We start from the raw sequence: 19838 nt of genomic DNA, 5'->3' as shown, positions 1-19838 counted from the left end.
AGATAACCGTCAACGCCATCCACTTGCATCATCAGCTACTCAGCCAAAAAAGAAGAGAAAGTGCGAATAATCGACTCCATGAGCCCGCAGTCATAGGCAGCACTTTGTTCAACGGGTTTCCGACCCGTGGCCCCCTCAGTCTGGCCCTCTTGTATATCCTCTTCCGACCATGTACCAAGTAAATGAACATGGCCTACAAGCGATCTCGGCAAGCCTTCGAAGCCGATCTTCAAAAACAGTCTTCGCCCTTCGTCCTGTACGGAACACCCCTGCCTCCTCTAGATGAAAATATCCGAGACGATGGGTCTTTTGTGCCAGTGTGGAAGCAGGAGGTCACAGATGAAAGAGGACGGAAACGCTTGCACGGCGCCTTCACAGGAGGCTTCAGCGCCGGGTGAGCACTCGGAGCAATGACCTCAAGGGCACAATGGCTAAAGTGGTGGATACAGGTATTTTAACACCGTAGGCTCCAAGGAAGGATGGACGCCTTCTTCCTTTGTCTCATCCCGGCAGAACCGCGCAAAGGGCGCGCGGACTGTACCACAACAGAAGCCGGAGGATTTCATGGACGAAGAAGACCTTCGTGAAGCAGAAGAGTCGCGCACACTTAATACCTCGTCAGACTTTGCAGGATTTGGCACGGAGCACGATGCGGTGCGAAAGACCGCCGCTATTGACATTTTTCGACCCTTAGATGAAACTATTGGTTCCAAGTTGCTCAAGAGAATGGGTTGGCGTGAAGGCCAAGGCATCGGTCCTCGACTTCGAAGAGCAGCGAAATTCGGCGAAGAAGCGGAAGAGGACGGCGAACCTGCGCAGATACATCTTTTTGCCCCAGATGATGTCAAGCTGGTATCATTCGTGCGCAAGACAGACCATAAAGGCCTGGGATATCAAAGCGACTTGCAGGACCAAGAGGAGACAGCAAGTCAAAACATCACAACGAAGAATCTCAGGCCTGGACCCTCTGTCGAAATCTCAGACGAGGAGGGAACTGCACCGCTGTTCGGCCCAACGAAGAAGCCTGCACCTGTAAGGAAAAGGACTGGATTTGGTGTTGGGGTACTCAATGATGATGATTCTGATGAGGAGGATCCTTACTCTATGGGTCCTAAGATATCTTATCACAAGGTCATTGCGGGTGAAAAGACGTCGAAGTCAAAATCAAAGAGTTCAGGAAGCGCTGCAAATCCTCTTGTGAAGACCAAACCCACATTTATCTCCAAGAAACTGGCAACTTTGAAAGGAGTTCTGAGAAAGTGTCATGATGGCCGATTGCCACCTGATGGCTTTGTTCTGGCAGATGAACTAGACTCCCTGAGCTCAATGGCCATAAAGGATGAGAAGTACAGACCTCCGGAGGTTCCCGAAGGCTGGAAGTCTTCCATTTCGCCAGCCACGGAAGCAGACACTCCATCCACATTTGTCTCAGCAGCTGTGGCGGCCAAGTCGTCCAATCTCACGGCCAAATCCCGAGCATCACTGTTAGGGGAGTCACAACTTCCAGGAAAGTCGGTGTTCGACTTCTTAACACCCGCGACTCGTGATCGACTGGTCGTTGCATCAGGTCGTCAAAACCTGCCTGCAGCAGGGAGCGAACCGCCGCCAAGTGGTTATGAGCCTTCCAAATCGGCCACAGACGACCTCCAGACTGTGGTTCCTCAACTTGAACGAGATACAGCGCTTCAAGCCCTGAACCGCGCAGTTGGTGGTTGGATGCCATACGCTGAGGACGAAAACAAGCGACAGAGGTACCGAACTTTCCTCGAGATTCAAGCGGGTCTAAGGTCGAGCGATGAGCTACCTCGCGCGGAAAACATGAGGCGGGATGACTGGGTCCTGGAGATGCAAGAGTTCGCGCGAGCGGCTGAGGTATTTAAACCCATCAGCGGCTTGATGGCTAGTCGTTTTACTTCCTCATCGACATTTCCACAAGGTCAAGATGGTAAACCTGGCGACACGGCCGGGTCCTCGTTATTGACCAAGCCAAAGACAAAGCCAGAGGACCCTGCAGAATCAGCTGCCAAATTAGGAATGTTTGGTCCGATAACACGGTCCGTTATCAACTTCTACCCTACCAGGCTACTCTGTAAAAGGTTCAATGTCCCAATGCCGGCCCATGCAGCTTCGGGGGAAGGTAGGAAGGGAAGTAGAACTGCCTCTACTGCAGGAGAGCCAGGCCCTGCAGCGACGCAATTTCGGTCTTTCGCATCTGCAGGGTTCCAACATGACGAAGGGTCAGAAGTCGATAAAAGCCAGGCAGCAGCTCGATTCAACCACCCGTCGACGCCAACAATGGTGGAGAATGAGCCTGCCCCGCTAGACCCGGACAAAAATGAGGCGCTCGAGCAGCAAAGGCCCGGGCAGGCTGTGTTCAAAGCAATCTTTGGTAGTGATGATGAAGATGATGAGTAATGGGAAGCCAGGAATGCATCTTGGGCACCTATGCTTCCGCTCGACTCGACTGATCGCTTATGACAAGGCTGGATTTTGCAAAGAGTTCAAATTATGGCTGGCGACGAGGCTGAAGACGATTCACCAATCCCATTCCGTCCTGGCTCGCACCCACGTGATCAGAACACGAAGTCCGATGGAGTTGGCTCCGCCAATGTGTCCGATCCTTTGACTTGGACTCCCAAGGCACAATAGACATGCGCTGAACGACGTGCGCCGTGGGATGTCGTTGCCGATGCAGGTGAGAGGGAAAATCTTCCGCATCAATCTATCGTGGCCCGTCGACATACCCTGGACCGGGCGGGACCCTCAGCTTTCCGTCGTCAAACTTGAGGGCTGACGATCACTTCGACCATCGGAAGCATGAACGCGTGGTCGAAGTAGATCGCGCCCGCCCTGCTGTGAGTTGTTCAAATATCAAAATCAAACCCGTTGTAACAACGCCCACACCAGCCGCAATCTTTATCGCACAATGTCCAATCCAGATCATCCAGTAAATTTTCATGGGTCTGTTGGGGGTTCGCGCCACTGCTCCTATTCCATTGTCGTGATTTGTTCCTCTTCTTTCGGCCTCCTTGTTGAGCGTGTCCATCTTTCACAAATGCAGTTGGCCGATGGCGAAGCGGAGTCATGGTAGTCTTTTTGCGACTTGTGAGCTGGCCAACAATCGAACCGATGGCGATTGGACTTACCTCTTGTGCCTGGGCAGAGGTTCCCGATGGGCCACCCGTCAACAGTAGACCATGCAAGGGAGCTCCTATGCTGTTCATATCGTTCCTGCCCACGTTCCTGTCCGGTTTCTGCGCTCCCGTCGCCTTGCTGGAAGATTCCTTGGGCTTGAAGTGATTCTTGGCCTTCTGCTTGTTAGCGTTGTGTTGCGGGGTGCTGGCTTTCGCTTTTAAATGCTTGTAGCCTCGTGGGCCTAGAATTCGGTATGGCCCCTTGCCTTTTTGCTTGCTCTCAGTATCATAACTAGGCTGCATCGAGCGTCGAAGCCTTCTTCCAGTTTCTATGTGAACGGCCTGCCAGCCTTCCTCTGTCAGTCTTTGACAATATGCCCGATGCAGCAAGGGCAGGTGCTCGACATCTCCTGCAGCATAAAATATGAGGTTCTCGTCCAGAGGTCGTCTTTGGGAGGGCAAATTTTTTGGATCTGCGTTGTCCCTTCTTGGGTGAAGAACTGACGCCTTTACTTCACTCCACCGCCGGATCTCCTCAGGTGAGAGTGTGGCGTCGTGCTCGATGCAGTGTCTCAAGCTAGCCAAGTTTCTACTCGATCGATTTTCTTGGAAGTACTCCATCATCTGCAGGTCCACCACACCGCTCAGGGCTATATTGTAGTGATGGAACATGGCATCCGAGTCATTGCGAACATCGAAAATGACTTTTGGAATGGACGGCGACTGCAGCAGCATTCTGAGCGAGTTGCCTTGAAATATGGTATCGAATGCCGCGTGCCCCAAGGTGAAGACGTCGACGATAAAGGTCTCGTGCAATGGCAGGACGTGGACTTGGAGAAGATCCATGGTCCCGAATCGTCCCAGGTTGGAACCCTCTGCGTCGATGTAGAAGGATGGAGGGTCATTGGAGATGCCCTGGATCTCACTGACGAAAACCTCGAGCGCATCCTTGTTGTCAATCAAGTAACAAGCCATGCTGAGACGGTTAGGCATCTAGAGGCAATATAAACTGAACTCAAGTGGTCGATCCTCGGCCTGGTTGGGCTGAAGTTCTGGAAACCTGGGGTAAATACAGTGGGCCGAGAAGAGTATTATTAGCATGGAATTGGTTTGACAGGCTAGTGAGCCAGGTGAGGCGATGAGGCAGTGAGGCTCGACTTCTATGATCCACTGGCAGGCCACATTACCACTGCACTTCACCTGATCGCAATTGAATCCTCTGTACGAGGTACTCTGTTCTCTATACCTTCTGCAGCCTTTTTTTCTTTGACTCGCCCACTCACTCACTCTAGTCGTTCCTTTCTCTTTTCCCTTTGCTTCTCGACCATGGCGCGTCGCAAGCAAATCACCCCAATGCAGCGCATCAACTCTGGGGAAGTCATGCAGGCTCCTTCAGATACTCCCGAGAAACGCGCCGTGTATAGCAACGGCCACGTCGCCTCCTCTTCTAGAAGGCCGACCTCGCCCTTCCAACAACGGCCACAAACACAGCGGTCACATCCAGGGCTCCTAACCCTCCTCATCTGCGTCGGCGGCATCTACGCCTCGTTTCTGACATGGGGAGTTCTTCAAGAACGCATCACCACCACGCCATACCCACTCACTTCCCCTTCCGCAGCGCAGGTGCAACAAGAATACTTCCGCTTTCCCATTGTCCTCAACACGATCCAAGCCTTCTTCGCCTTCACAAGCGGAAGCGTCTACCTCTTCTACACGACCGGACGTTTCAACATGGTTCCCTCGACCTCCTCTCTGCTGCCCTTGATGCTGGTCACCCTGACCACTACCCTCGCTTCTCCCTTCGGCTATGCATCCCTCGCCCACGTCGACTACCTCACGTTTGTACTGGCAAAGTCGTGCAAATTACTGCCCGTCATGGCGTTGCACGTCGCGTTGTTCCGCAAACGATACTCGTTGTCGAAATACATGATTGTGCTGGCTGTGACCAGCGGCGTCGCAATATTCACGCTATACCATCCGCCGAGGGCGGGAAAAACACAAAAAACACAGAACTCGAGTCTCTACGGCTTGACGCTGTTGGGAATTAACTTGCTGTTTGACGGGTTGACGAACACGGTTCAAGACCATATCTTCCAGTCCCCGCACCGCTACGGGAAGACGTCCGGTCCGCAGATGATGGTCGTCCTCAACCTTCTCGGCACGATCCTGATGAGCGCATACCTCGTTGCAACACCGTACATCCCCTCGGCGCTCCTCCCCCAGTTCGTGCGGACCGACACTCACGAGCTGGGCCAAGCAATCGCCTTCTTCCAGCGCCACCCGCCCGTGCTCAAGGACGTGCTGCTCTTCTGCCTCTGCGGCGCCGTTGGCCAGCTCTTCATCTACGCCACCCTGGAGCGGTTCTCGTCCCTGCTCCTCGTCACGGTGACAGTGACGAGGAAAATGTTCACCATGCTGTTGAGCGTCATGTGGTTCGGCCACTCGCTGAGCAAGGGCCAGTGGATGGGCATCGGCATGGTCTTTGGCGGCATTGCCGCAGAGGCGTATATCCAGAATCTAGAGAAGAAAAGGAGAGAGAGGAGGAAGAAATCCGCGGACAAGGGACGATAGAATGGGGGGGGGATAAAATTTAATTTAAAAAGACAAAAATGAATTGCGTTGCACAGCGGAAACGGATGAATTCACCACTGGGGAAAAAAGAGAAAAGACAGAAGAGAGAACCGATCTATCGATCTAAATGAACATAGATTCCCATTCTGAAAATCTGAAACATTCTGAGCCGACCACGCCCTCTCTATGGTTCACATCATGCGCGCAAAGAAATATGAATTCAACTCCCCTTGCTCCCCCTAAAAGATCCGCCCAGCGTTGATAGGTATTTTCGTAACCCCAAAGACGGGTGTATGGAAAAGCCGCCCATCAAATCAATCACCCTTGAATCCTCGTCTCAAACAGCAGCGCTAGCCCTCCCTGCAAAGCAATTTCTTATGTCGTCGATTCCTCGTCACCCTATCTAAACGCCTCTCCCCCCAACCTCGTCCTCGCTACACGACAGCCCGCGCGTTATCGACCGTGAGCATTCAAGGCACTCAGATTCAATCGCGCCGTTTCCCTTACATCCGGTCCCAGCCTCACTGTTGGAGACATCGCCTCATCTGCGTCGTCGGGCATTTCGTCGTCTGGATGGGGCACAGCCATCCGCGTCACGGTGTCCAAATCTGCCAAAGCAAGTTGCACAGCAGGCACACCGGCTCCCAGCTCGGCCACTCCCACACTCACCGCCGCGGTGTACTGCATCATAGCTGTCTCCACGTTTCCCCTCATGACATGTAACCGTCCCAATGTCCTCAAACAGCCCATCCTCGAATGTACCGCTTCTGCCAGCCCAGCGGCTTGGTCCTCTGAGGACTTTTCAATAGTCAATGTGCGACGTAGAGCATCAGAAATGAGCAATTCCGTGTCTTTGGAGGTATCATCTGACGCGAGATGGACTTTGGTGAGTTCGAGAAGGCCAGTGACAGGCATGAGGCTGTTCTTGCCATAGCTATTCTCCCATATTGGAATAATCTGCGAAAGGATGCGAGCTGCTTCATCTAGGTGTCCCAACTGAGCCAGCACACGCGCGAAATAGTAGTACTGCCCGGTTGTCTCAGAGGAAGTGGCGCTGAAAAGTTGTTCGTGCAGCTCGTGGATTTTCCGCTGGATTAGTTCGCGGAGGCGGAGACGCTGGTCGGCGTTCGTGAGGCTTAGTTGGAGAAGGGTTGTGATCGGGTGAGAAGAGCCGAGGATTGTGAGAGATGCGGCGGCGGCGAACCTTTTTACTTGGCTGCGTAGGCGACCTAGTTCAGTGCTGGAGGCGTCAAGGCTGAATTCAGCGAGGACGTAGTAGAGTTTTGGGTGCTGCAAGATTAAGAGGTCCGAGAGGGTGGGAAGGACGCGGCCTAGGATTGCAGAGGCCGAGTCGATTCGTCCCACTGCCATAAGTCCTGCTGCCGTGGTGATGGAGCCGTTGAAGTTCTCAACGCTCACCATGTCGGAAGGATTGTAACTATCACGGAGTTGTCCGCACCATGAAGACTCGAATTTGCTCGTGTAGAAGGTGCTGGCTTGTAAGAGGATCTGCTCGATTTGTGAGTCTTCCTTGGACAGAGTCATGACGGCGGATGGCGCCATACCGATGCGCCATGATGCGTTTGAGGAACCTGCCAGAGCAGCGGGTTTGCGGCGCTTTGAAATGTTGGCTTGTAGGGCTGTTGTAGCTGGTGGAGGCGATGTTTTTCGAGGATTTCGCGGTGAATGTGCTCGAGCTTCGCTCAACGCGTGCTTGAGGGCCGCATGATCTATGTTGCTGCCGAAATAGTCGCAACGGCCTTCGTCGGTGTCTTGCCCTGGGGTCGAGGCCAGCAGTTCCAGCCTATGCCTCTCCTCTTCCTCGGCCGAGTGATTGACCAGATCCCAGATAGTGACCTTTCGTGTGGGAATGGCATCTTCGCTCGTTGAACTTGCCTCCTTCAGGGACGACGTTACGGGGTAGAATGGTTGATAGGCATTGACCCGTTCATTCTTGGTGGCAGACGAGGAAGCGACGGCAAATCCTGCAGCGGCAGAAGGGTAATTCACGTGAGAAAGATTGCTCGCATCGCCCTGATTGTTCGGGAGCTTCTCAGCGGTTTCATCAACCTTGGAAGAAGGATGGACAGCTCTAAAGGCCTTTGCGGACCCTCGATGTCCTGGTCTAGGCAGAGAGCTCGAGCGAGCTCTAGCGCTGTTCTCAGCTTTCACCCCGGAATTCTGCCCCGCATGCCGACGAATCTGTGTGATGTTCGTCTTGCTGCGTGGATCGCCGGTAATCCAGGTAAAAGACTTGGGTGCCCCGTCCTCCCTGGGAGGCATTTGTCGGTAACACCTCGAAACCACGAGACACACACATCCGACCCAGCTTTCGAGTTTGTCAAAGGGCGGGATCTGGCTGAGTAAAGGCGACAAGAGCTAGTCTGGGCCAGAGTCTGAGTCTCGGGGAGGAGTAGGGCCTTTTTGTTTAGTCGGATAGCTCGGTCTCAAATAGCAGCTGCATTTGCCGGAGAGCTCGAGCGTCGACGAAGAAGGCTTTCTTCTTCGAAAACCTTACTCAGAACAGAGGACTCGGAGACATTTTGGACGCGGAGACTTCCAGCTCACGTTCAGTTCGTCCTTGGAGCCTAGCTTGTCAGGCTCATCAGCCGGCAGGCTTTGGTGATAGCCCAGATCCAGTTTGGACTCGCATCATCCTGCTGAATAATTTGTGACTAACCGGCCCACCATCCTTGGCTCTCCTGATACCTCGTTCACAACGTCGGCACCGCCAATTTCGCTTCCGAGAATGAAAAGCTTTCCTTACGTACAGCACATTTCTTGCTCAAAAAGGGCAGGCCTCAACCATGAGATCGAGAACAAAGACTCTCGTCTGATGCTGGCGGAGATCACACAACTTCCCGACGTGAGGGATGCAGTTACCATAAGCTGAAAGTCTCGGCCGCATCAGGGCAAGTCGGACGAGGCTCTGGATCTCGATGGATCTGACTCGCCGCCGGGAAAGCGGGATAGTGGAGTGCCAGGCTGGCGCGGTCTATCCATTGGTCTTCTGGAGCTTCCCATTTCCTAGGAGGTGGAATCAAGGCCGCGTCCAAGGCTTAGGCCCCTAGAGCACCTACTGTTTTAGGAATGTTGGTGATTCTGCACCTGCATTGTCCGGCTGAATAATTCCACCCTGCAAATGGCCATTCATTGGATTTGGGCGCTTGCTTTGATGGGATATTCTTGGGGCGAAAGTCCTTGCCACCTGGCTAGCAGCGCGCCGTGACCATCGTATACCGTGTATTGCATCGGTACGGTCCACACGACCTCGTGCATTCTTGTGCATCCCTGTGCACTGAAGTCTTGGGCCCGCATGGATGGGTCACAGCTTTGACCTCGCCAGATTAGGCTGCAGGTGGTTGCATGCAACTGGCACTGGCCCACTGGGGGGCCCCGGGGGGGGGGGGACCGACTGTGCTATGCCAACCGAGATAGCGTCTTGCCGTCTTGCCGCCCTGTGCGCCTTCCAGATTCAGAACTGTTGTTACGCATCGTCGTAATGAGTACCCGGCAGAGTTTGCGTCTATGACTTCGCCTTGACAGTCGCGTGGACCAATAAAGGGTCCAACTGCATTGACCGTTCCTCGCATGGCGCCATGACAAACAGGTGGGTCTAGTCAGGTGGCTGCATTATTGGAACTGGAAGAAACTGGGGCTATCCGTGGAGCTGTGGTAGATTGAGCTCTGCGGGCCGAGACAGAAGAGACAAATACCCTTTCAAGTAACTGCCCTCAACTGCCCTCGACCTCTCGAAGAAGGGACCAGCAACGAAAATGCGGCGCCCGAAATGCATCTTACACATCGAGCTTATATCATTCATGCAAATGCTGGGTTCACGCAGCCATCAGCACAAAAAGAGCCATGGATACCCGGTACAGGCATGAGCCAACCTCGGAAGTAAAGAAGAAGCTCTCCACGAGGAGTATTTCATGTCGACAGCAATCAATTCGTCCTCGGGTCTGGCGTGTAGAGACGAGCCCACGCTGACTCGGCGTTAGAACGCAGCCGTGAACGCAATCGGACAACGTGCCATGTCCGCAGGAGATAGCCAACAGGGTCAGCCACATATATGAAGCAGTAATGGGTTTGGTTGGATCAGTTGTGGGTAGGCCAAGTGCTTAGTTGAAGCGGCCGCATGGTTCAAGAGCATGTCCTCTGTAGCCCGTACTCGGTAGAGCCAGCGAGACAAACCCTGCTGAGGTGGACAGTCACCACCAATGGCAGAAGGTTATATGATTCAAAGCAATGTTGCCGAACCACATCCTCGGAAGCGGAGATCAGGTATCATTGCATGTCTCGACGGTGCGAGAAAAGTCGTGGGGAAATTCAGAAAGATCTTGAGCTGTATGGCAAGCCCATGCCCTGGAGGAGAAAGTGTTGCCCACCACACGCGCGAGAATGCATCTGCAGGCTGTTCCCGATTCGGAAACTGCGGCGAGCGCAGACAGATTCGTTCACTCGTCCATCTCACTTCGACCTTTCAAACATATGCAGATTGATGCAATGGATGCAGTTTGACGACATTGCTCCTTGGCTCCTTGCTGCCAGCATAACCCGGACCTTCAGTGCGAGATAGAGAACCGCTCCTCTGTCATGGGCATCGGCATCTGACTTCTGCCAGAACGCAAGATGTCCGATAATCATGGACCGTTACCCGCAAGATTATGTCCTTCATAACCTGCCTTTACTGCTTCTCTCAGGCCTGAATACGAGAAGCCCGAGCGAGCCAGACCCCTCGGTGAAGACGCACGACTTCTTGCACGAGGGTGGATTTAGGATCAAGGTCGACGCACCAGTTGTCAGCGGCCCTCTCGCCGAACAGTTGCTCCGATCGTTCTGCGAACAAGATGCCACTGGGATACCGTGGCACTCTCAATATTCCACCGCGAGGAATGGTAAGGTTTTCAAGATAGTCAAGGTTGGACGGGTAGGTCAGCGCTCTCCTTACCATGAGCCCTTGCTCAATGATTGTGACGCTGACACATAGTGCAGGTCTACACTCTTCCGCCTCGCAAAGCACCGCCTCCTCCCCATTCTCCCCGTCTGTCGGCTGTCGGTGCAAATGGAAGTCCACCGCCGGCACTTGTTCTGCATTCTCCGCTGTCGCCCTTGACTCCCAGCTCTCCCTTGTATCCTGATGGCATCATTTCTCCGCTGTGGATCACAAAACACCAGTCACGGCTGCCATGTGCCTTTCTGACGTTCTTTACTCTCGGCTCCGACCCCAACACAAGCTCCCTTCAGGACAATAAGTTGAAATCGGAGATCAACAATGTGCGCAGTGTCCTTACGTCGGCGAATTACAAGACCCGACTTGTGGTAATCTTGCTTGGGGATGGCATAGTCAACCCTTCCGATCTCGAAGAGCGTCTCGGCACCATTCGACGTGCAACCGGCCTAGATGGCAAAAGCATCTATTTCTTCGCCCATAACTCTTCGCTCGCAGAGACTGATGCATTTGTCAACTCTGTTCTTTCGTCTCTTCATCCTCTTTGCGTAGAATATTACCGGGACCTTTCAAAGCATGCTCGGCGCAAGCGCAATCGAAACGCAGCCCCCCAGCCCACAGTACAGCCGGGTAATTCGCACATACTGTCTCTGCCGGGTTGGAACGTCCGGTATGAATTCAAACTTGGCGTCTTCGCCGAATTTCGGCAGGAGATGGATGCCGCTTGTCGAAACTATGAGACTGCTTACGATAGTCTGTTTGCCGCCGAAATTATAGATGCTATTGCCGTTTGGAGCCCACGTTTCAACGAAGCGAGGCTGCTGGCGGATGCCATTGCTTTTCGGACGATCAGGTGCCTCTTGTGGACCGATCAGGTTACGACAGCGGTGAGATCATGGGTCGCCCACCGAGACCGGATCAGAGATTTGGTCAATCGAAGAGGTAAGGGAACAGACAATTACGGCTGGGAAGCGTGGCAGACTGCCTGGGCAAAAATCATGGCGGACCTAGTATCTCGGTCCGAATATCCTCCACTTCATGTGGAACTCCTCAACACCTCCGGCCTGCTTCCCATCTTTGTTGATGTGGAAAAATCACTTTCCGTGGGCGAGCGATTTGTCCCTTGGGAACAGCTTCATCATGAGGGATACTGGTTGGATATTGCCAAGAAGTGTATTGTTGCTCGTCGACAATGGGCCCTGCAAATCCCAGAAGACGACAGGCAATCACCAGGTCGTTCGCCAGCTTCCATGGTTGCCAGCAAGGCTCATCTTTACGACACATATCTTGCGCTTGAGCCATACCGTGAAGTCCCCATAGACGGAAGCCCAGGGTACGATTATGTGGAGGAGATCATCTCCACGTTGGATGCCGCTATCAGTCATTTTGCAAAGCGAGGCCAGCTGCGCAAAATGGAGATTCTTGAACTTCAGAAGGCGTTTGAGCAAATCCACGCAGAATCGTGGGCAGAAGCAGCCACCACATTACGACAGTTGTGGTATAACCGACACTGGAGACATGCTGGATGGTGGAAGTTGCTTCAGGGCCTTGGCTGGGTACTTCTTGATTGCCTTGCCCATGTGGAAGATGGCGAATTGCTGATTCAGCTGATCTGGGAACTATCAAACGATGTATTTGATCGAAAGCCCAACACCAACTATGACCTGCGCCGGGTAATCGCACCATCCAGCTCGACAGACGGGCTCCTGTCTGTTGCCGTGGGAATTGATGAGGCTCTTTCTCCGCTGGTGGCAACATTTGCTTTCTCAACCCACGATGTGTTTGTTGGAGAGCCACTGGACTGTCAACTATGCATACAATCTCGAGCACAGGTCGGTCTACCGGTAATCCGACTATCGGAGATCAAGGTCGTCTTCGAAGGCAGTCTGAAACCTGTCTATCTGCTTGCCAAAGAAGGAGAAGACGGCGACGCCCACACTTCGAGTGCCCAATTTATAGACATCCGGTTGAATGAATCATCGACGATGCCATTATCGGGTACAAGAAGATCTTCTGCTGGCGCTGTTGCGTCTCAGACTGGCAGTGCCGATCTAACAATTCCACCAAACTACACCAAGATATTCCGGCTACGTGTCGTGCCTAGGGAAGCGGGGGAAGTCTCCGTTGCCTCCGTCACGCTTATCATTAACGATGATCGTCTCACCTTTGCCGCAACCTCAGCTAATTTCTCACACACCGTAGGTCAGTGGTGGGAATCAAAAGCAGGCGTACCAACGCCTCGATCACTTGGACAAGAGTCTAATGCCTTCAATAAAATCAATGTGCAGCCCAAGCCACCAAAGCTGAAGATTGAGGCTCCCGGACTTAGACGATCATACTACACGAACGAATCAATAACAATAGGCTTTGAGATTTTGAACGAAGAAGAGGAAGACGCAATTGTATCGCTCGGCGCACGCATGATCAGCCCGGTTGAGGGAGCGGCGCAGATGATGTGGACCGGGGAGGGACTTGAAATGGCACGAGCGACTGCGCCGGGAGCTGGTGTTCTGGCACTACCAGACCGTGAACTCGGGACGATTCCATCATCAGGAAAAGCTGTTGTGTCGCTCCGCATATCAGATACTGCCGCCGCGGTCGATCACGAAATAGAACTTCTCGCGACATACCGGCTCAACTCCGAACAAGAGACGATCCTCACCAAGACCCTGACTGTCGATGTCGCAGTCATCCGCCCATTTGAAGCAAATTACGACTTCATCCCCCGGTTGGACGAAGAGCCTTGGCCGAATTTCTTCGAAGTGCCCCCACAACCCGCCGATGCTTCGGCTTCGCTGGGCTTAAGGCACCTGTACTCCGTCGCGGCGAGTATTTACTCCTTCGCCACGGAGCCTCTAGTCATTGAAGCTATTTTGCTCACAGCCGCGAAAATCGTAGGCGGTGCGGTATGTTCAGCGACTACCGGCATCGTGAGGAAAACGGTGGAGACGAGCGATGCGGCGAAGGACACCAATGCGACGATTTCGACCGTGATAACGCCAGACCACACAGAAACATTTGACTTTGATCTCACGCTCCAGAAACAAATACTGGGCGACCGACATACAGTGGCGGTTGAACTCGCACTACAAATCGGCTGGCGTCGACAAGATTCAGACGAAGTTAGCACAACGCTTCTGGAGGTGCCTAGACTCGTGGCGCCGATGGCCGAGCCGAGAGTCATGCTCACCGTTTCCTCGACTAGTCTGGGACCGTCGTGGAACATTGGGGCATACAAGTTGTCTTTCACGATTGAGAATCCGAGCATGCATTTTCTTACATTTAACGTGTCCATGGAGGCGAGCGAGGACTTTGCGTTCAGTGGGCCGAAAGCGTGCGCGATCAGCTTGGTCCCTATCAGTCGGCAGACTTTGGCCTATAGAATTCTGCCGAATAAGAAGGATGAATGGATCGGAGTGCACCTGAATGTGGTTGATGCATATTTCGGACAGACACTACGGATCCTGCCAGGAGGAAATGGAGTCAAAGTTGACAAGAAGGGTAATGTGCTCGTCAAGGTCTGAGCAGCACAAGTTGGCAGCTATTTTGACGACATCAGAGGGCCCAGAAATGGTGAGCTAGAAAGCTCTCCTTGCCCGATAGACTTGAAAGTATTTCCCATCGGATTGCCCTGCAGCTTCACAGGTCAAATTTCTTGTGTAGAGAGGCGAGGAAGTTCGTCAAGTAGGAGGATGGGTGGCACACATCCATTGCCGTTCTTCGGGAAGCCTGATCTCTGTTGGGAAGGCACGAGGCAGAATGCCCTATTTGGAGAACTGGCATGCCATCTGCGATCCTGTCTGTTTCGTATGTGGTGGTCGAAAAGGAGGCGGTTGTTAAGTACACAACCAATTCAGTTTGGAAGAAGTCATGAATGGGGAACTTGTAGCAAGTGCCAAAAGGATGTGTAAACATGTGTAAACATGTGTAAATAGCATCACGTCATATCTACGCCAAGCAATATTGTTCACCTCGATTGAGGTTCGCGTGGTTCTTCCTTTTTGCTTAGTTTTCTTTTTCACTTGCTTGCCTTTCCTGCATAGGACCGTCGACCGAGACAAAGACAAGCTCGGTCAAATTGCCTCAAAGATGGACAAGATTCAGAACATCTTTGCTGGCCTGAATGAGAAAGAGAGGCTTGGGTTTATCGACACGTCCCAACCGTCACTCTACGGTAGGGACTGAGTTCCATGGCTGATGCCTATTTGAGACGGACTAACATAATCCTGACAGTGGCGGCGGCGGCAATTGCGTTCAATCCAATCTTTTGGAAGTAAGTGCCGAACACCCCCGGCGTGGATGTTTTTCTAGTACTAACTGGAGAAAGCATCGTCGCCCGACAGGGTAAGACAGATATTTCCGTGACGGCAGCTCATGACTGATTAGAACAGAGCACAAAACCCACTTTTTGACCAAGGCCTTTGGTTCACCTTATTATGGCTGCTATGCTCTGGCAGTGACTATCTTCGCCATCGGCGTCGTTCGAGACTCCCTCTACAAGACCGCACTGGAAGAGCAGCCAATCTACCTCCCATTATATCAACCGGAACTCGGCGTGGCCCTGTTTCTCACTGGCAATGTCCTCGTGCTGTCCAGCATGTACGCACTGGGCGTCACCGGGACGTACTTGGGAGACTACTTTGGCATCCTGATGGATCACAAAGTTGAGGGATTTCCGTTCAACGTCACCGACGCACCAATGTACTGGGGGAGTACGCTGTCGTTCTTGGGCACGGCCTTGTATTACGGGCGCACGGCCGGTGTGCTACTGACCCTGGAAGTGTTTGTGATGTATCTCGGTGCATTGCGATTCGAAGAGTGAGGGCAATTTGGATGCTTTGCAGGTACCAATACTGACGTTTCCCAGTCCCTTCACTGCCGAAATCTATGCGAAAAGAGAAAACAGGCCTGTGACCCGGTCTATGACGAAGCAGAAGGAACGAAAGAAGGCGTAACGGAACGAGGAGTGCTCTTCGTGAAGGGACAATAGATGCTCAAAAGACTTGGACGGCTACAACAGATCTAGAAGGGAGCCCTCGGAGCCTAGCGAGCTCAGTGCTCCAGGTCCTCCAGAGACATTCCGAGGATACTCGGTACTCCATACAAAACGAACTCAATTGCTTTTGCTGGCATTATTGCGTCATAAGTTGGGAAAACCCTGATGGCTTTTTCTCGGGGCAAGTTTGCCGGAGGCTCAGTCCAGGGCGCATATTGTGATTGGCCAGTTGGCTGCTGCTGGGTTGCTTGTGGGCAAGCAGACGAGGAGTGGGCTCCAGGTGAGGGTTCTCGTGTACAAGTAGTCAAGTTTGGAAGTCGACCTGCGAGCCTCCTCTCCTCCTCACTTCGTCCGCTCCACTCCTTCTCCCAATGTCAGGCCCAGAATAGTCCACTCATTATGCTGAGTGATAATTGACCATCGCTCTGCTTCTGGCTGCTCGCCTACACCTTCTTGTTCGCGCCCCCCCGCTAAGTTGCACCCAACTTGCTGGGGTTGGTATCGTGAACATTGTCCGGCACGGCCGCGCCCCTACACCCTCTCGACCGCCAACATGCCGCCTCAACATGTGGAAATTGCAGAGACGATCGCAGCGCTGAAAAGAACCCTACGGCGCGAAAGAGATGGTAAATAACCACTTCGATCTTCGAGACGTGCTCGCCGCGCCTTGTTGTGCTAATCCTACCCACTCGACCAGGCCCCACGGATCAAGTCACCTCTGCGGCCACGAACAGAGGTCATAAATTAGCACGTGGTGCGAATTACATTCACGCCGGCGCTCTGCCTTATCCTCACGGGCCAGAGGGCCATAAACAAGTAAGTCTCGATCTAAGCATCGGGTGGGGTGTTCGAGGTCTGAGAGCTCACTGCGCCCGCAGAAAATAGAACATGCTGGCTACACGCGATACATCCTGCAACGCAACCCGAGACGATACAACGAGTATGGGGACGAACTCGAAGATAGCGAAAGTGACGCCGAGGCAGATGCGGACGCTGAAGACGAGAACGCTTATGCCGGCATCCGACTCGAAGGTATTGCCCCTACCTGCATTGTCTCTGTTGAACAGCCGCTGATATGATGTGTCAGAACTGCTGTGTCCGTTGAAACATCCCTCTGAGCTTTCGGCTCACCCTACGCTGTCTCTACCCTTTATTGACCGTGCCCTCCCTGATATGATCAAATCTACCGAAGAGAAACTGCGTCAAGAAAGAGCCAACCTCTGGCGGGCCAAAAATCTGAACAGACAGTTCATGGGGGATGAGCCGTGGATACCCTGTGAGAGTACTGAAGGTACAGATGATTGGGATCTATTTGAGCCCAAACCCAAGCTGCCCACACCGCAAGCGGGAAAGAAGAGGAAGCGCGGCTTCAAGAACGAGACCTCCCAGAACGGAATAAATAGGCACAACTACGCGAACGGGCGGAAGGACGAAAGTGCAGCCACTTCTCGGGCTGGTGTGCCAGAGAACAGCCCGACCGCAAATGACAGGCATCACGCTATAATCACTAGCAAGTCCCGTATGCATGCTGAGATACCGGTCGAGCACCCTGCTAAAGAAGAAGCTGGTGAATCTGATCGTCCGACAACGAATGGGATTCATAAAAAAGAGGATGAACCAGCTTCCAAAGACAAGATAACTGAGGATGATCCAGATGAAGCACGAGGTGTGTCTACTACCGTGGCTGTGCATGGCCAAGAAGAAGAAGAAGAAGAGGGAGGAGAAGGAGGAGAAGAAGAAGAAGAAGAAGAAGAAGAAGAAGAAGAAGAAGAAGAAGAAGAACAACGACAACAACCACAGGAGCAACAACAGGAGCAGGAGGGTGAAGCAGCATCCGAAGACGACAGTCGCCCAAAACCCACGCGAAGAATTACTCGCGCCCTGGCCGCCGAGCACAACAACTCCAGCGCCCCGACTCCTCCTCTCTCACCCGACTCGACAGTTTCATCCATCGACTCCTACCTCCTTCAGCCTGACCCGTTATTCCTCCTTCCTCCTGTTCTAGCAGCCAACCACAGACCCCCACGAAGTCTAGCCCGCCTCGGCCTTCCCGTCGACGAACTAATTGAGACGCGACGCCTTCTAATGATGTATATCCAGAAACAAGAAGAAAGCGTGCGTGGTTACGAGGCCGTGATAGGGAAACTCATCAAGGCGAAAAGGATGCGGGACAAAGTGTGGAACTGGTGCAGAACCGAGGGGCATGTGGGCGAGTGGTCCGACGGAGAGGACTGGATCGATGCCGAGGCCTGGGGATTGCAGCCAGAGGAATTGAGAAAAGGGAAGGATGAAGAAGTAGACGAAGCGCAGGAGGATACAGGGCGAAAGGGCAAGAGGAGACGACGAGATTAGAGGTCTCAGGCCACGAGCCAAGTCGACTGTCCCCACGCCACCAACTAGGATGTCATGGTTGATGCTGGGGACCTCGACACGGCCGAGGCTGCCGAAGGGAAGGGGGGCCTTTTTTTGAGCAGCAATGTTAGCACATCAGAGTACAGCAACAGCACGTCGCCTGTTAATCGGTCACAACAGGAAGAAATTCTACAACGCGGATCGGCTTAGTGAAGCTGAAGAAATTCAGTTTCTATCTGAGTAGCCCCATACTACATACGTGTGCTATGACATCGATCAGCCGCGCCTTTTGCGCATCACACCCTTGCTGTTGGTGATTGATCGAGCCTCTCGTGGCCTTTCATAACTCAGCCATGAATTCCCGTGTGTTTAGTGTCTCCATGTGAGGATGGACGATGGACGCCTGGACGCCAGGACGCCGATGCCGATGCCGATGCGCTCAAGCACTCTCTTTGCAAGCAATGATACGCCTTCACGCTTTGTGCAACCGATTCGTTCCATCCATCTTCCATGACTTCATAACGCCGTTTGCTCCATGCATATCGTGATTGCACCCTTCAGTTCGCAGCCTGGCCAGTAACAGGCGCACCGCCATACAATCCCACACCCTCGGTCTCGCCACTGAGGGCAGCCATTCTCTTATCGTCATTGTCGCCAACTTCGTCGTCGTCCGGTTCCTCGATGCGACCATCCCCTGCCCCATCGCTGCTGTCGGCATCCTCAATGAACAATTGCTGCCCTTCCGCAACCGCGCCGGCCTCCTCCAATCGCTTTCGCTGCTCTCTCCTCACAACGTCCTGCCATCTAGCTAAGACCGCCGCATGATGAACTCTGAAGCCGAAGATCTTGGGCTCGTAGCGTCTCCTGGACTTGACTGGAACAAGGGCGGGATAGACCTGGAACAAGATGTTGTGGAAGGAAGAGCCGAAGTAAGCACCATCAATGGCGGCATGGCGAGATGATTTCGGGTTGTAGATGTCCTCGCACTTGGCGCAGTAGAGCTTCACGGTCTTGAGGCCGGGGTTGTCGCTTGGTCCAAAGGGCAAAAGCGGGTGACTCTCGCACATGACGCGTGGGCAACGGCCGAAGTCAGACTTCTTGAATTTCTCGACCATCTTGGCCAGGCCGCGGGTGGTGACGATGTAGCGCGCATGGACGAGCCCATAGAGGTGACGTGCAGACTTCTCGATCGTCTCGCGCATGTCATCTTCACAATCGAGGTCGAATACATCTGTGATGAGGTCAAGAGCGTGTTGGTAGTAGTGGACTTCCGTGTTAAGGCCAGTCAAGTTGAAGCGGTCGGTAATGTATTCTTCGTCGATCTCACAGAAGTACTCGTTTCCACGTGAGGAGATGAACTGGAATTGAAGTCAGTCAATGGTACATGCCATATCAACCCCAGGTACAAGTGAGTTCCATCTGAGATGAGAGTGGTGAGGCTTTTGAGGATGAAACTCACCCAGTCACGCCAGTAACTGGTGTAGTCGCTGTCTGTCTCGGACTGGAACTCCTCCATCATGTCGATGCCCTTCTGGAGAATGTAGTAGGCGACGATGTTTGAGAGAAGAAAGTCGGCTGTGAAGAGGCAGCATTTTGCCAGGACGACAAGAGCGACAAGGAACGCCATTTTAAACGCTAGCGTGGTCACGTGAAAGAACGGTAGATCATGCGAAAGCGAGAAGAAAGATTTATGCGGTGGAGTAGAGTGAGATTTCGCGTAGTTGTGGTAGTCTTGGCATAAAACCTTGGCATCACGCCTTGGCGTCACACGCCAACACCCATCTTCACAACCCAACCCTCTTGCCCCTTATCTAACACAGCGGCCCTCCCTGTC

At 53.1% G+C, this 19838-nt stretch overlaps 8 protein-coding genes across 8 annotated transcripts; 5 read left to right on the top strand and 3 right to left on the bottom strand.

Annotated features, from left to right (window-relative positions):
• Window positions 1–188: 188 nt before the first annotated feature.
• Window positions 189–2415, top strand: A1O5_05277 (uncharacterized protein; the record flags this gene model as incomplete). The annotated part of the gene is made up of 2 exons (XM_007745878.1): window positions 189–394; window positions 450–2415. 2 exons carry the CDS (start codon window positions 189–191, stop codon window positions 2413–2415), a joined length of 2172 nt encoding a protein of 723 aa, XP_007744068.1.
• Window positions 2416–2864: 449 nt separating this feature from the next.
• Window positions 2865–4109, bottom strand: A1O5_05276 (uncharacterized protein; the record flags this gene model as incomplete). Its single annotated transcript, XM_007745877.1, has 1 exon — window positions 2865–4109. One exon carries the CDS (start codon window positions 4107–4109, stop codon window positions 2865–2867), a length of 1245 nt encoding a protein of 414 aa, XP_007744067.1.
• Window positions 4110–4460: 351 nt separating this feature from the next.
• On the top strand, window positions 4461–5705 carry A1O5_05275 (uncharacterized protein; the record flags this gene model as incomplete). The annotated part of the gene is made up of 1 exon (XM_007745876.1): window positions 4461–5705. The coding sequence occupies one exon, from the start codon at window positions 4461–4463 to the stop codon at window positions 5703–5705; it is 1245 nt and encodes a 414-aa protein (XP_007744066.1).
• Window positions 5706–6158: 453 nt separating this feature from the next.
• On the bottom strand, window positions 6159–7988 carry A1O5_05274 (uncharacterized protein; the record flags this gene model as incomplete). Its single annotated transcript, XM_007745875.1, has 1 exon — window positions 6159–7988. The coding sequence occupies one exon, from the start codon at window positions 7986–7988 to the stop codon at window positions 6159–6161; it is 1830 nt and encodes a 609-aa protein (XP_007744065.1).
• A 2362-nt stretch (window positions 7989–10350) lies between these two features.
• On the top strand, window positions 10351–14180 carry A1O5_05273 (uncharacterized protein; the record flags this gene model as incomplete). Its single annotated transcript, XM_007745874.1, has 2 exons — window positions 10351–10635; window positions 10701–14180. The coding sequence occupies 2 exons, from the start codon at window positions 10351–10353 to the stop codon at window positions 14178–14180; spliced, it is 3765 nt and encodes a 1254-aa protein (XP_007744064.1).
• Window positions 14181–14745: 565 nt separating this feature from the next.
• A1O5_05272 (methylene-fatty-acyl-phospholipid synthase) lies at window positions 14746–15611 on the top strand (the record flags this gene model as incomplete). Its single annotated transcript, XM_007745873.1, has 5 exons — window positions 14746–14830; window positions 14890–14929; window positions 14984–15000; window positions 15048–15474; window positions 15524–15611. 5 exons carry the CDS (start codon window positions 14746–14748, stop codon window positions 15609–15611), a joined length of 657 nt encoding a protein of 218 aa, XP_007744063.1.
• Window positions 15612–16205: 594 nt separating this feature from the next.
• A1O5_05271 (uncharacterized protein) lies at window positions 16206–18004 on the top strand (the record flags this gene model as incomplete). Its single annotated transcript, XM_007745872.1, has 4 exons — window positions 16206–16278; window positions 16350–16468; window positions 16531–16684; window positions 16740–18004. 4 exons carry the CDS (start codon window positions 16206–16208, stop codon window positions 18002–18004), a joined length of 1611 nt encoding a protein of 536 aa, XP_007744062.1.
• A 557-nt stretch (window positions 18005–18561) lies between these two features.
• On the bottom strand, window positions 18562–19631 carry A1O5_05270 (casein kinase II subunit beta; the record flags this gene model as incomplete). Its single annotated transcript, XM_007745871.1, has 2 exons — window positions 18562–19362; window positions 19464–19631. 2 exons carry the CDS (start codon window positions 19629–19631, stop codon window positions 18562–18564), a joined length of 969 nt encoding a protein of 322 aa, XP_007744061.1.
• Window positions 19632–19838: the final 207 nt, after the last annotated feature.

Source organism: Cladophialophora psammophila, assembly GCF_000585535.1.
Source record: "Cladophialophora psammophila CBS 110553 chromosome Unknown aczJe-supercont1.7, whole genome shotgun sequence".
Taxonomy (NCBI): Eukaryota; Fungi; Ascomycota; class Eurotiomycetes; order Chaetothyriales; family Herpotrichiellaceae; genus Cladophialophora; species Cladophialophora psammophila.
The sequence above is the reverse complement of the archived record's forward strand: the minus strand, read 5'-3'. Positions and strand labels throughout refer to the sequence as shown.